Source organism: Vicia villosa, linkage group LG2 (assembly GCF_029867415.1).
Source record: "Vicia villosa cultivar HV-30 ecotype Madison, WI linkage group LG2, Vvil1.0, whole genome shotgun sequence".
Classification (NCBI taxonomy): Eukaryota; Viridiplantae; Streptophyta; class Magnoliopsida; order Fabales; family Fabaceae; genus Vicia; species Vicia villosa.
Window position 1 is genome coordinate 191,412,195 of NC_081181.1, and position 15,042 is coordinate 191,427,236.

The following is a 15,042-nucleotide window of genomic DNA, read 5'->3' on the forward strand; positions in this document are numbered from 1 at the left end:
AATTTTTAATGATATTGACGGTATAATACAAGACATCTATTCAAAGAGGATTATTGGTACAACTAAATTAAGCAGTGGATTGTATATCCTCAACATTCCTTTAGTTAGTATAATTCACACCTCACCATCTCATTACACCTTACAAACTTACAAACGCCAAATGGAACAAAAAAAATAGAACAAAACTATATGTTTTATAATGATGTCATAATAAAATATAAAGACATTAGAGCACAAACTTTGTTAATTCCCAAATAATTTCCTTATTTTCATCAAATTTTGAGTACAATGCATTACAAAAGGGTAGGCAGCTATCAAAATCAATCTATCCACCCAATTTTTCTATATAAATTGTATCTATTATAAGAATCCAATAAGTCCCCCCAATTGATCAATTATAAAAATAAAAAATAAACAAAAAAATGACATTATATAAGGTTGTAGAGTATCTCGTTCCAAGTATCTGGAACACCAGAGAGACACCAATGGCTACAATCCATTCCTTTTAAACCAAAAAGTCCATAAATGGAAGGATGTCCATCTTTTCTCAGCAGTGAAAGGGTTGTGATGTCTAGCAATGTGACCGGTTTCTTAATTGTGCTTAGGACACTCTTCAACACACCAACAGCCGGCGGCAATCCGCCCGGATATGTCGATCCGGGCACCGGTGTCTTCTCTCGAATACAGCTTTTTGCAGCTGGCTCATTCCATAGGGTGCCACTACAATCAAAGTTCAAAATAGAAACATTATTATCATGCCAATTGTACCCTATATTAGTCGTTTATGTTGGATAACTTGAATTACAAGTTATTTGCAAATTGAGAAAAATAAAAGAATAAACATGTGTTATATCGTTTATATAAAATCATCTTATTAACTTATCAGTAACCACGGATTATCAAAAAAACATATATACTAAACTATCAGTAACTACATTCTGAACTAGCAATAATCATATGCTGAACTAACAATAAGTACGAATTTCAAATTTATAATTTGCTTACTTGTAATGAGAAGGTGAAATTCCTTGAAAGAAGACCTTTACTTTTGTAGGGTCAATGTTGGCATCTACCCATGCTGCCCATGTAATGAGTGCTCTTTCAAAAGCCTTCATTCTATCCATATCTTTCATAACTTGACCTCCCACTTCTATATAATCCCATCTGAATTTTGGTTTTTAAATTGATATTTTTAAACTTGATTAATAATTAGATGCCACAAAATAATTGATTCTTGAATTTAAATAACAAGCTTACGGTTGAGTGGGTCCTCTACGGTACCACCAATGCCATGTGTTAAAGATAAGCATGTCAACACCATTCCATAGTTTGCTTCCTTGTATGGAGTCTAGTTTTAAAACTCTGCCTATATCCTCTCGGACAACATCCACTAAGTACACGTTCCTATCTAGCATCACTTTCACATCATACTCCTACAAATTATTAAAAAAATACCATGAATTAATATTCTCCTAAGATAAAGATGAATTCAAATCATGATATAAATAAAAAAAACAACACTCTTTACATATTTTATGGAGTACACCTACCATTGGCTACTTGGGTCACATATATACAATCACATTAAATTCAATGAGTAAATATTAGGTGGAACAAATTTTTTGAAGTGTAAGGGCAAATACCTCAATTAAAGCTTTTAAAGTTATTCTAGAATCTCAATTAAAGCCAAATATACCTTAATTACACAAGGTAAAATGAAAGAGTACTATCATAAAGTAAAGAATGTTAATTTAGGCATGACCCAAAATATAAGTAACCATGATATGTCATCTAATTAAACATTAAAGTTTTCAGATTTTGAAAGCTTTTATCCTAGATAAGAGAAATGGATAGGAGTTGGATCTTGCATTAAAAACATGTAGCAATTTGCCTAAGTTACTTGTTAATATGGACAACAAAGAAGGGACCACTTATATATGACTTAACACCAAACAATGTAACTAACTATGCCCACATTGTTTATTACAAATTAGGGTGACAATTTGGTGGCAATGTGCCCGACATATCTATTTTCAATGCATTTTTAAAGGCAGATCAAGGATTTAGTTCACTCACTGAAATATATTTGTTTTGCTCCGCTCTTATTTTTTCAAATACACATAACAGGTTTTACGTTCATGCCTTCAACTAGTCAGAGACCCGTGCTGTCGCACGGGTGCATTATTTATGGTGTAGTATTTTTTGAATGATATGAAAAAAATATAAAATAAAAAGTTTGACCAAATTGTATATATAAAATAAAAATTAACCATTAAAAAAAATTTATAAATAATATTTTCATAGTCAATTTCACAATGCTTTGCAATTTCAACAACATATATTTTGAGGATGAGTAATTTAATTATGATATTGTGTAAATAACTAAAAAAAATGTAGTAATTTAGAATCTTCAAATAATAATCATGAATATATTTGGGGGCGACCGTTGTTGAACTGTCGCAAATTTCTTTTAAGGGCAGTTGGGTCTACAACCGTCGTAAAATATTTCAGATTTTTAAAAAATTATGTCCTAAAACTTTTTTTTTTGTAGTGTGAGATGGAGAAAAAATTAATATTTAAAAATAAAGATTTTGTCTCTTGAATTAAAATAATGATTGATTAACTAAAATAAATATTGTCTTGTTAGTGACCTGTGAGATAAATACACTTTTCATCATGCTAATTAAATTAAAAAAATACATTATACAAATATATCTAAAATGAATTATTTAATTATTAAATAATTATACAAAGAAAAATTGATCCATGAGACGGAAAGAGAATAAAAAGAATTTTAACATTTGAAAAAATAAATAAAATATGTATTATGTTGATAGTGACCCGTAAATTACAACATAATATCATGTAAATTTATTTAATATTGTATCATATATATTTACAAACATGTAAATTTAAAATGAATGATTCAATTATAAATTAATAATAATCATAAATATGCAACCATATTATATTTTCAATTGAAATTGTACTTTATAAAGAGAAAGAGAATGAGGTAGTGTATTATGTTTTTAAAATTAAAAAAATACATTATACAAATAAATTTAAAATAAATTACTTAATTATTAAATAATTAAGCAAAGAAAAAAATTAATCTATGAGACGGAAAAAAAATAAAAAGAATTTTAACATTTGAAAAAATAAATAAAATATGTATTATGTTGATAGTGACCCGTAAACTATAGCCTAATATCATGTAAATTTATTTAATATTGTATAAAATATATTTAAAAATATGTAAATTTAAAATGAATGATTCAATTATAAATGAATAATAATCATAAATATGCAACTATGTTATATTTTCAATTGAAATTGTACTTTATAAGAAGAGAGAAAATGAGGTAGTGTATTATGTTTTTAAAATTAAAAAAATACATTATACAAATAAATTTAAAATAAATTACTTAATTATTAAATAATTAAGCAAAGAAAAAAATTAATCCATGAGACGGAAAAAAAATAAAAAAGAATTTTAACATTTAAAAAAATAAATAAAATATGTATTATGTTGATAGTGACCCGTAAACTATAGCCTAATATCATATAAATTTATTTAATATTATATAAAATATATTTAAAAATATGTAAATTTAAAATGAATGATTCAATTATAAATGAATAATAATTATAAATATGCAACTATATTATATTTTCAATTGAAATTGTACTTTATAAGGAGAGAGAAAATGAGGTAGTGTATTATGTTGTAGAAAGTTAGTGGACCAATGAGAGTAGAACACTTGGTGCAAAAGTTAAAAAGGTGAAGAGTTATTTTGTTAGTTACTAAAATGTCCATTTTATAGTGTAAATTTATTTGGAGGAAAGGACAATTTAGAGAGTTTGGTCAATCTTTTAATAGATGTTAGATAGTAGAAGTAGATAGTAGATAGAGTATGTTCTTTTCTGTTTTTTTTGAATTTTTAGAGAACAAGTTTAAATTGGATGGACATGGTTGTTAATAAAAAGAAAAGTAATCTTACCGGAAATGTAAATATAGAAACATCACCAACTCTAGCCTGAGTGTAATTAGAATTAGGCACTGCAGAATGAAGCAAACAAGTCATAGATTGCCATTGATTTCTGCTTAATGAATCTCCCACAAACATGATGCTCTTCCCCCTCATTCTCTCCAGAAAATCTTCTCCATCGAATCTGCAATTAAACATAACAAAATTGAGATTTATTTTTTATCAAGGATATAATCGAAATTTAAAATGAAATTTTTTAATTTATAAAATATTCATTAATATGATTTAATATATACATAAAATGGACATGAGTAAAATAGCTGAAACAAAAAAACATCCATATACGTCAATTATTATCGTTATAATTTGTTGCTGACTTCATTGGCCAGTTGTTCAAGTTGTTTTTAGTAACTATTTTTCCCGAAAAGCAAAAATTGAAAGAAAAATACAAAATGATGATGGACACACTGGGAATAAGATAAAATTTGAAAGGACAAACAGGAAAACACAAACAAGAGTTTCAGAGTTTTGGTCCACAGCGGGCCCAAGTGTGAGTGAACCGACACCATTTTTTCGCATAAAAAATGAAAGAACATGAAAATTGAGAATCTATCTAATTAGTTACTCTGTCATATTAGTGTCTTAATTATAATAATCATTTAACTCATATTAATTTTTCTTTATAACCATTAAAATATTAGTAATAATAACTTTTTTTATTAATAGTATATTGTATCACAACTATAAACAAATACATAATTTAGTTTTATTGGGGTCCCAAAGACATGTTATAGATCCAACCCAAGCCAAACATTCGAAGCTTTCATTAACTACACTAATTCCTAGCCAAACATTCGAACCTTCAATTCACTACTAATGTTTTTCTTAATATAAAAATCCAACTGTTTTACAGGCTGTAATGATTGGATCATACCTAAAGGCCACATGATCTCCTACACTTTTCTAACAATCATAATGAGCTTATTAATACATGTCTAATGTCTCGCACACAAACTCTTTAACCTTAATTAAATAAAAGAAAAAAATAATGTAACAAATTCTTCAATTTTCCATAACTTTATTTAAGAATTATAAAAATAAAATACCTAAATAATTTTCTATCTAGTATTCTAGTAACTGAAATTTCACTTCAAGTGAAATGCGGCATGTTCGAATTCATGCTACTCAATATTCATGCACATCTATCAATTAAGTTGATTTATTAAAATTATTTAAATAATTTTTTAATATTGTATAATCAATATTCAATAGCTATTTCTCATTGAAATAAAATACTAGTAGTTATTTATATATAAAATACGCATTAAAACTCAAAATGAATGGTGTGTTTGGAGGTTATAATATAGTTATTGAATATTGATTACAACAACCAACAATAATTGGTACTAGTACTATCTCAACTAAAAATAAAATGCAGAACTGTAGAAGCAAAAGTAAAATAAATTCTCTGTAATTTACATAATAATAATAAAGTGAAAATGACAATACAACAAAAAAAGCAACCAATGAAAAGAAAGTAATAATGATAACCTGAGTAAGTTGCAGGACAGTGGTTTCCATCTGTAATGTGTGTAAATCAGATCAGGCCGTCCATTTGCTTCACACCTGAACTCGCGTTCTATAAACGGACACGTGGCTGGTTTATACAACGGATACGATTCATCCACCACCCATGTTCCGGTGAACAGGTCACACTGTTCCGGTGAACCGTATTCACCTCTTGCTTTCACTCTTAGTATCGCCACTGTAATAATGAGGAAAAAGAAGAGACTAATACGGTGTCGTTTATTACCCATTTTTGAATCCCTGTATAAGAATGAACAGAGATGGAAGAAGTTGTATGGAGAAGAAAAGAATGAGAGATTTGTTTGCTATGGTCACAGCATTTATATAAGAGTGCGGCTGCATGTGTTTACATGGGTTACTCTTTAGAGAGAGGTTTATTTTGTTTTCTTATACTTTATTTAAGTGTTTTATTTTTGTTTTTCTAGAAAATTTGTTTAAATAGTATAGGAGTTATGTTATCCCTGATTTTAATAGTGAGACAAAAGTTTAGGTATGGGTCATGGTAACTAATAATTATGCTAATATAATTTTGATACTGATAATAATTAATGAGAAATTAATTTACATCCTAATAATCAGTTTGTTTTGTTGATAATGGGAAAGAAGAGATTTGCATTATGAGATGATTACCGTGAAAGGTTTTTACGGATGAAATTAGCATTATTTTCGTGAAAAATGAATTTGAGCGGAAAAGGGAAATAAAGTAAAGATTGAGTGGTGTGTGGTTGTTGTAAGATGGACTGGTGTTTCATTTGATACTACTAACAAGGAAATATGAAAAGAGAAAGAGTGTATATAACAAATTAATTCCAAAATAAATGAAAAATGATATTATGCTAACTTGTGTTTTAAAGTGCTTGTTAAACTATTTAAAATGTAAACTATGTATTAAAATAAAAAATTTACATTTTTAATAAATTAAATAGATATTTTTTTAAATATTTTTAAATTTTATTTTCTTATCATGCTGCCATTTCTCAAAAAATAAATTAGTTTCTTCTTGAATCGATATCTCTGCAATAACGTAAGCCCAATTGACATCAACAGATCTTGGATATCATAGATCCTTAGGAGAATACTCGAACTAACATGGGCGAGTTAAAGCAACCTCTAAGTCATACGAGCCAATTCGCTATATCATGATCTATAGGTGAGGTCGTCGAGCTAAGAAATCAACTCGAGCTTGAGTCAAGGGGTTGACTCAGCCTCAAGTCATGTAACAAATAATTTCAAGTCACCCTCCTTGGTGACCTCCGATGGAAAAAATGACACATAGGAGCATGTTACCACCATAAATACCTAAATGGTGATATAGATGCAACAAACTCATTCAAATGTAAACTTTTTTATGGAACATTGAAGGAGACGGCTTTGCACGGGTATATGAATCATCATAGGTTCTTCATTGTAACACTCCGCTTCTCCCATAAATTATTTAATTTAATTATGCATTTTTTATTATTTATTTGTTTATTGGAAATTGGTGGTGTAAGTATCCTCGAGTTAAGGGCATGGAGAGTTGATTGCGAGAGGATAGAGTAATTTAGAATTATTTTATTAATTAAAATAATATTTTTATTATATTATTTAAGTAAAATAAGAGAAATAGAACAATTGGGCTATTTGTGTATAATATAGAAGGTTATGGGTAGGAAAGAGTAAAAGGCATATAAGTTTGGACTAAGTATGTAATTTTAATAATATTTATCCTAATTATTTTATTAGAAAATAATTAGGTTAAGGAAACATTCTATCAGTATGTAGGAAAAGTGAAAAAAGGCAAAGAGGCAAGAGAGACAAGGTTGACTAGAGGTAGGAGAAGAAGAACTTCAAGGGAGGATTTGCTTGCTTGCTAGGAAACACAAGGTAAAGGGGGATGTGCTTCTCTAATGGATGTTAAAGCATGAGGGGGTAGATGGAAGGTCCCTTAACCTCCTTAGGCTTGGGTGTTCTAATTCTAAATTTTTTGGTGTCATGATTGGTGTTGTATGATAACTTTGTGATGAAATTTATGTGTCCTATATGTGTGTATTTTCTGTTTTGATGATTGAACATATATTCACCATTGTTGTAACTTTGAAGGTCTTGAGATTAATATAATATGTATGAAAACCATGGATTAAGGAGTATATGACATATGTGTAATGTTTTAGACTGATTATGGATGATTGGAATGTGAATTGGAGTGCAAAATTGCACACTGTGTAGAAATCACATTTTTGTTGTTCGCAGGTCGATGACGGGCGTCAGCTTGGTGACGTCCAGGGCGTCATGCTCTTAGAGCGATGACGGGCGTCATGCTCGTGACGCCTAGGGCGCCATGGCCCTCGAATTTGCATAAATGTTTATTTGATGATATTAGGTGGCAGATTATGTTTTTTTTTACTTTTAGGGAGTATTATGCTATTGTTGGATACTGTTGAGTATTGTTTGGAGTTGTCTTAGTATGCCTTGATGATTAAACGTATTTTTAATTATTTTATGATTTACACGGTGATGTTGATGAGGTTGTTATAATAATGTTATGATGAATATGCTTACTCGAATTGACAATGATTGTTAAGCATGACTATTTGTAGTGGTGGGGTTGTTAATGATGTTTCATATTCAATATAAATACACGTTATGTTGATGATGAATATGTTTTTGGTGGCATGCATAGTCAATAGATGGGTCAATGTGCGTGTATTTTGTTGCATGTGTTATTGTTGATCATGCATCACGGTGTCTAAACTTCGGTTCTTTGTGGTGAGCCTCGATTCTATGGTGGTGGATTGAGTGCGAGTAGTTAGTTTCAGTAGGAATCAGTGAAGCGTTACCTATGGTAATGGTAGCGATATTGGTGTGCTCCGGTTGGAAGAGGGAATATGATCCTATAATGGGCATCAGGGAGCGAGATAAACTTGAGTGTTCATGTTTGATACCACATGCATGTTGAGTCGGTGTTGAGTATGTTGCATAAGTGTCGCATTTGTATTGATTTTTGTTGATGTGTTGTTGGATAAGAATACTGAATATGTTAATATTGATGTTGATTTGATTAACGTGTGTATTTGTTGTTATATGATATTCTACATCTGCTTGCTTCATCAAATTTTAGAAGTGTATTTTCACCCCTTTACTCTAATGTTGTCCACCATGGACATCTTGCAAATACTTAGGAGTAGCTTTTGCTAAAGTAAGTGCAAGATAACTCTTAAAGTTACTTTTGTTAGTTTGTCGTATTATTAGTGGGTATTTCTCTGATCATGTAACATCGAGATGAAACTTGTTTTGTTATGTTCGAAATTATTTTAACTTAATTTCTTTGAATTTAACAATTTTTCTGTTGGATCGTTGGAGAATTGTTAAGAGTTGAATACAACAATTCCTTTTCCTTATGTTATGAAGGTTGAATTTATAAGACTAAGTGTCATTAGTTGAAATATTGTGTTTATTTGTTTTGATAATGATTCCACTGCGATGATACCCTAAGTGAAGGTGAATACGCGATGACAGGTTCTAAATGTTCTGTTACGACCCGTGTTACGGACTAGGCTATATCTGATTGTGCGTGACACTCTAAGTGGTTGCATCGTGTTTAATTAAATTATATGATAAATTATGTATGGGGTTTAAGGGTGTTACATTCATCACCAGTTATCAAGATCTCTCTAGAAATATAATTCACAAATTTTCATCTAGTAAACATGAGAAGGTTTCTAACAGAAACTTATTCAACATGCAACATGGAAATTTTGATTCTTGCGAGAAGATCTAGCTAGGTTTAATGAGGCTACCATAAAGGTGATCAACCTTAGTCAATAATTTTTTTATGTACTTTCTAAAATGGAGTCAAAGAGGGACCTTTTTATGAATATCTCATCCAAAAGCCAACAGTCTCGATGGAAGAAATGTGGTATATTGGTGTGTTTGTAAAAGGCCCACAAGAGGCGGCGTAAGAGGTTCCCAAAGGACAAGTGATGTAATATATCGCTCCTTCCAGCTTCCCAGTCACTCTTTTATTGGAACGTATACCCATTATTTGTAATGGTTGCCCATGGATTAGAATGCTCGTGCATTTATGGAAACAAGATATGTAATGTGTCCCAACACGTAACGGTAGGGGAGAGGGAGCCAAGAAGGGGAAGATACACTCTTCAGATTAATAGAAGGGAAACTACATATTTCCTACATTCCTAGGGGAAGAAATTATTATTACTACTTCCTTAGAGCCTAAGATCCAGACCTAAGAGATTCCTATAAATACCTCAACCTTAAGTTTGAGGTACATTCAATTTCATTATGAAACATCATGTACAAATCTTTTCACCATCCATGCGTGAACTTGCTCTAACATCATGCCACAGAGGTTTTCATGTATTATACTTTTTAGCAAGTTCAAATGGCAGAGGCAGAATGCAATGTGAAGAGTGAGGAAGAAAATATTTAAAAAAGGGATAGAGATATAAATTTGTGAAAGTGGTGGGAAATTTGAGTCCTCCAACCATCACAAAAATCATTTCACACAGCCAGTCCTAGATATGGGAACTTTCAAACCATCCAAAAGTCCCATGGAAAATTATACACCACTGAACACTAGACGATGGCAGATACCGTGAGAAGTGTATAACATTAGGGCCATATATGACCCTCTTACCCCAAAATGGAACGTGATGAGGAGCGATGCCAACAAATGATGCGAATTCCATAAAGAGATAAAGCATATCATTTAAAAGGTTCCATTTAGAAGTATGTCTAGGGTGGGTCCCATAACTCTAAAGGAAGGTCACAATGAACTTAGAGATATCATTCCAGGAGTCCTTAAACAAGATGGAGAAAGATCCGGAAGGAAAAAATGGTGGAACTACTACAAACATATTCATTCTACCTCTGACGCAAAGGGGATTTTACCTCGGTTAGACAAGCGAGGTAACGAAGGGCGATATGAAAACCTTCCACGTCACATCTCAATTTCTGTATAATTGAGGGGATAGTTGAAATGGTCACTGGTTCAATCACCAATAACAATATATTTTTATTTTCAAAACTATGTAGCAGATGTCATATACCTCTTGGTGTTTGTTAATAACCAAGGGGAAAATGTCAGTATTACGTCAGTTTGATATAATAACCTAGAGGCATAACCTATTTTTTCTATTCATTATTAATTTTAGATCTCATTTTGACTGACCTGTATCATTTTTTTACATATAAACTTCAAATTATGTGACAGTCAGATCATTTGTATTTTATACATAACATAAACATTGAATACCAAATTTATATTGTTTACAAAACCAAATGTCTGATACATGCAACACCTACAATAACATTTGGGATACATAAAACCTCAATCAAGAGAACCTATACATATTTGAACTCATACATATTTTCATCTATAATGACAAAACCTCTATACAATGCTTACAAGAACCAAGAAACTAGTGTTGTTGAGATTCATAATAAGATAGGAAAACACCGTACCCAACGTGATCGGATGTCATATAAATATTCTTGTGGGAAATGGTGTTTCGTTGCTAAACCCCTATTAAAATTCTAGCACTTGCAAAACAGATGTCAAGACTGATGTCTTAACATAAAACACAATGTCAGGACAAATGTTATAACATCATCTGCTGCTAAAAAACACTTTTACCAAAATAGAAATTATGCATAATTAAATTGTAGAAGGTAAAAGAACATAATCAATAGATAACCCAGTTCGGTGCTATGTCACCTACTCTGGAGGCTACCAAGCCAGAAGTAAAATACACTATATTAGTATTAGTTTAAAGCCTAAACAATCCTAGTTTACAACTTATCACCTAATCACTACCCTATGCAATTTCTACCTAGGAACCTCCTAGATATGAGAACCCCCTCTCACTTCCCACAATCACCTCAGTGATAAAACCAGTCACAAACCTGTGACAAGAATATAAGCAGAATATTACACTTCTAATAAACAATACTTAGCTTTGCCTAAAAGCTTTTAACTAAGAACAATACTCAACTCTTTGCTTAAAAGCTCATGAATGAGAATAATGACCAATATTGAAACTCTTTGCTTAAAAGATCGTGAATTAGAACAATCAGTCTACCTCAATGTATCAAAAGATACATGAGTGACATACACAAAAATACAAAGAACTTGAAGTACTCTCAAAATCCTAAATCCTTATTTTTGCACCCACGATTTCTTTGTTGCGAATGCTTGCTATTTTAGGTTTAGCAAGTCATTGTTTACAGACTCTTGCAGTATGAGCTTGGACTCTTCAATCAAATCCAATATTCTACTTTTAAACCAACTGCAAGAACTTCACACAAAAATAGGAACAAATCTTCAAAGTTTCCTAAAAATTCTCCAAGATCTTTATTAATGAATCCAAATCAAATATGCATTATTCCTAATAAAATCTCATTGACATGCGCAAAATAACGAGATATATCCAAAAGGAATCTAAAAAAAATCAAATCTGTCAAGAGATATAATAGCAGCACCTGCTGTATAATATGCCAAGATATCAAGACATTTGACTCAACATTTGTCTGAAATACGTGACAGCAGAACCTGCCATGACAGTTAGTCAAGATGTCACAACATCTTGCTCAACATCAATTAAGAACCATGTTTTAGCATACATTATGCCAATTATAAAACCATGGACCTAATAATCTTCCCCTTTGATAAATTTTCGCTAAAACAACCAAAGCACAATAAAGCCTGGAGATATGAATAAAACCACAACACAAGAGATACCTCTTCTTCGAAGTTCTCCAGAAGTCAAATGCTCAGACACGTGGTCTGACTCACATCAACACAACTCCAACACAACACAAGATCTTGTACAATCAGACAGATCCATTACTCCCCCTGTCACACAAAACCATTTCCCCCCTCAAAGGAAAAACCTAAATCACAAGAAAATCAAAACCATGAGCTACCCAAGCTCATACATCAGAGGCACATGCAGCAGAAGATAAATAGGCCTCACGTCAGGATTCTCCATATCAGAAAAGGTATCATAACATCATATAAGACATCATGCACACAAATCCCTCATCAGTAACAGCAGTAGCACAAACACAAACAAGCATGACAAACAATCAGCTCCCCTTAAATAGTTGCATACAACACGAAACCATAACAACTACTGTTCCCTTAACAATAGTACAGTCCTGCAGCAAGCTCATCAATATATCAAGACATGTGACAACATCAGGACAAGAAAAATACACTAACACTTTACTCCCATTTTTTAGCCAAAAATTGGCAGCAAAATAAAGTAATTGTAAACACAAATGGAAGCATAAACATTACACACAAGCAATAAACACAAATGAAAGCACAAAATCTCAATGGAAACTTCCCACCTTTTGAAACTTGAAAAAAAAAAAAACAAAAAAAAACCATGTGTAAATAAAGTTTCTGAAAATAAAATATGTCTTGAAATATTTTTTTTTAAAATTTAATTAAATATGAAAATGTTGCATTCTCATTGCCATATTTTCGAAAATATCATTTACAACCTTAAAACAAACACACCCTTATATTTATAAAGAGACTATTGGAATAAGTGTAAACATTACTATATTTAACACATTTATTATGTTTTATTTTATAGAATTAGTTCGAGAACACTTTGGTAGGCATGGCAACGGGGCGGGTCGGGGACGGTTTTTACCTCCCCCAAACCCAAATCCGAATCCCCAATCAATCCCCGTTACCCGCCCTAAACCCAAACGGGGATGGGGAATTAAAACCCAAACCCGTCCTTAACGGGTTCGGGTTGGGTTCGGGTATCTCCGCTCCGCCACCATGTATTTCGTAAAATCAATTTTTTAAATAAAAATATTTACTTTTTCAAAAATCAAATTAATTATAAATAACAAAATAAAACAATCTCAAAAAATTTCATACATATATTTCAAATATTTAAAATAATAAATACAAATCAAATTATTAAAACATTAACCACATATTTAATAATATAAATTATGAAATATAAATAATAATGTACATATTGAAATAAACGGGGCGGGTTCAGTGTGGGTACTAGTGTCCCTATTACCTGATCATCCCCATGTTTTCTAATCGGGGAAAACCCAAACCCAGTCAAAGCGGGTTTTCCCCGTCAACTTCGGGGCGGATTCGGGTGGGTACCCGTGGGTCTGTGTTTTATTGCCATGTCTACACCTTGGTATATATAACAAAGCATGAGAGAATGATTTGTAAACACCCTATATTGAAAAACAGGCTTACAAAAGTTTTTGAACATAAAAGATAAACTATCAAAATGATGCTTTAAAAAGTAAAATCTTTTAAGAAAGTCAATAAAAAAAATGATGTTTTTTTTTTTTTTTTGAAATAATAAAAAATGATGTTTAAAATTATTGAAAAGTGGATTTAGAAGTTTTCTTTATCTTAATGTTGTAGTTGAGTGTGTCTCTCTTACAGTTTAATGCATTATTTTCTATTTAAAAATAAAAATCAATTTCAAGTTGTTTTAAGGATAAATATGACGTTCCAATCAACAACAAATAAAAGATAGATATGGTGTTATTATCGCTTCAAATGACTGATCATTCTTATCTCTACCAGATTAGGATTTCAAATAGGTAGGTTCGATCATTGCTAGCCAGTGAACATTTCTATCAAACATCAATTCAAGAAAAATAATTAGTAACGAAAAATAACAACAATAAGATGTTTATACTATTTTGTTCAATTTGCGGATTCTCTACGTAATAATAAAAAAAAATGTAATAAATTGTAACTTTTCAAGTGAAATTATAGATTTGAGGTTATGTAGTCTTTTCTACAAAATATATCCGAGGTTTTGGATTCGGTTTCGGTCCTGAATATGCAACAACGTTAAATGTTTTGAGAGAGAGTTTGACCAACTATATAATTTTACACGTTTCGAAGGATTACTCTCTGCAGTCCTGAATACACGACAGTGTTAAATCTTTTAAGGGAGAATTTGATCACTATAATTTTATATGGTTGAAAGGATTACTCTCAGCAGTTGCACGGAGGAAAACTCTGATTTATATATAAAAAAATAGTAATTTTTCAGTGAAAACATTTAAAAAACAAATGTTACTCGAGATAAAAATCTAATGGATTTTTTTTTTTTATAAGCAAAAATTTAATGGATCTTATTTGGTAACGGAATTACTGACCATTGTGATTGTGTGTTGCTTACGGCAACTTGAAGGACTGTCGTTTTCTATATATATATATATATATATATATATATATATATATATATATATATATATATATATATATATATTTCAATCATGGTGTTTTGATTATTTGGTAATACTCCTTTATCATTATTCAATTTTAAAAAGTAGTTACTATTATAAAAATTGCGGCAAAATAAGTATACACTGAAACTTTTAATAAGGATTAAATGAGTTGGTTCAAAGGTACCATTTGATAATTTTTTTCATCTTTGATTTTTCTGTCAAAAAC

At 30.8% G+C, this 15,042-nt stretch overlaps 1 protein-coding gene across 1 annotated transcript; it reads right to left on the minus strand.

The window, feature by feature from the left end:
- Window positions 1-239: 239 nt before the first annotated feature.
- Window positions 240-5,943, minus strand: LOC131653383 (protein trichome birefringence-like 41). The gene is made up of 5 exons (XM_058923513.1): window positions 5,541-5,943; window positions 4,002-4,173; window positions 1,258-1,433; window positions 1,006-1,164; window positions 240-720 (listed from the first exon to the last, which is right to left on the minus strand). The coding sequence occupies exons 1-5, from the start codon at window positions 5,804-5,806 to the stop codon at window positions 429-431; spliced, it is 1,065 nt and encodes a 354-aa protein (XP_058779496.1). The 5' UTR covers window positions 5,807-5,943; the 3' UTR covers window positions 240-428.
- Window positions 5,944-15,042: the final 9,099 nt, after the last annotated feature.

What these genes read in the sequence shown, in the direction of transcription:
- LOC131653383 (XM_058923513.1), bottom strand. Translation starts at nt 5,806, where the DNA reads ATGGGTAATAAACGACACCGTATTAGTCTCTTCTTTTTCCTCATTATT. An exon ending in CTGTCCTGCAACTTACTCAG is followed by an intron (nt 4,174 to 5,540) that starts GTTATCATTATT and finishes GTTTAATTGCAG; the next exon opens with ATTCGATGGAGAAGATTTTC. An exon ending in ATTTCACCTTCTCATTACAA is followed by an intron (nt 721 to 1,005) that starts GTAAGCAAATTA and finishes CTTTGATTGTAG; the next exon opens with TGGCACCCTATGGAATGAGC.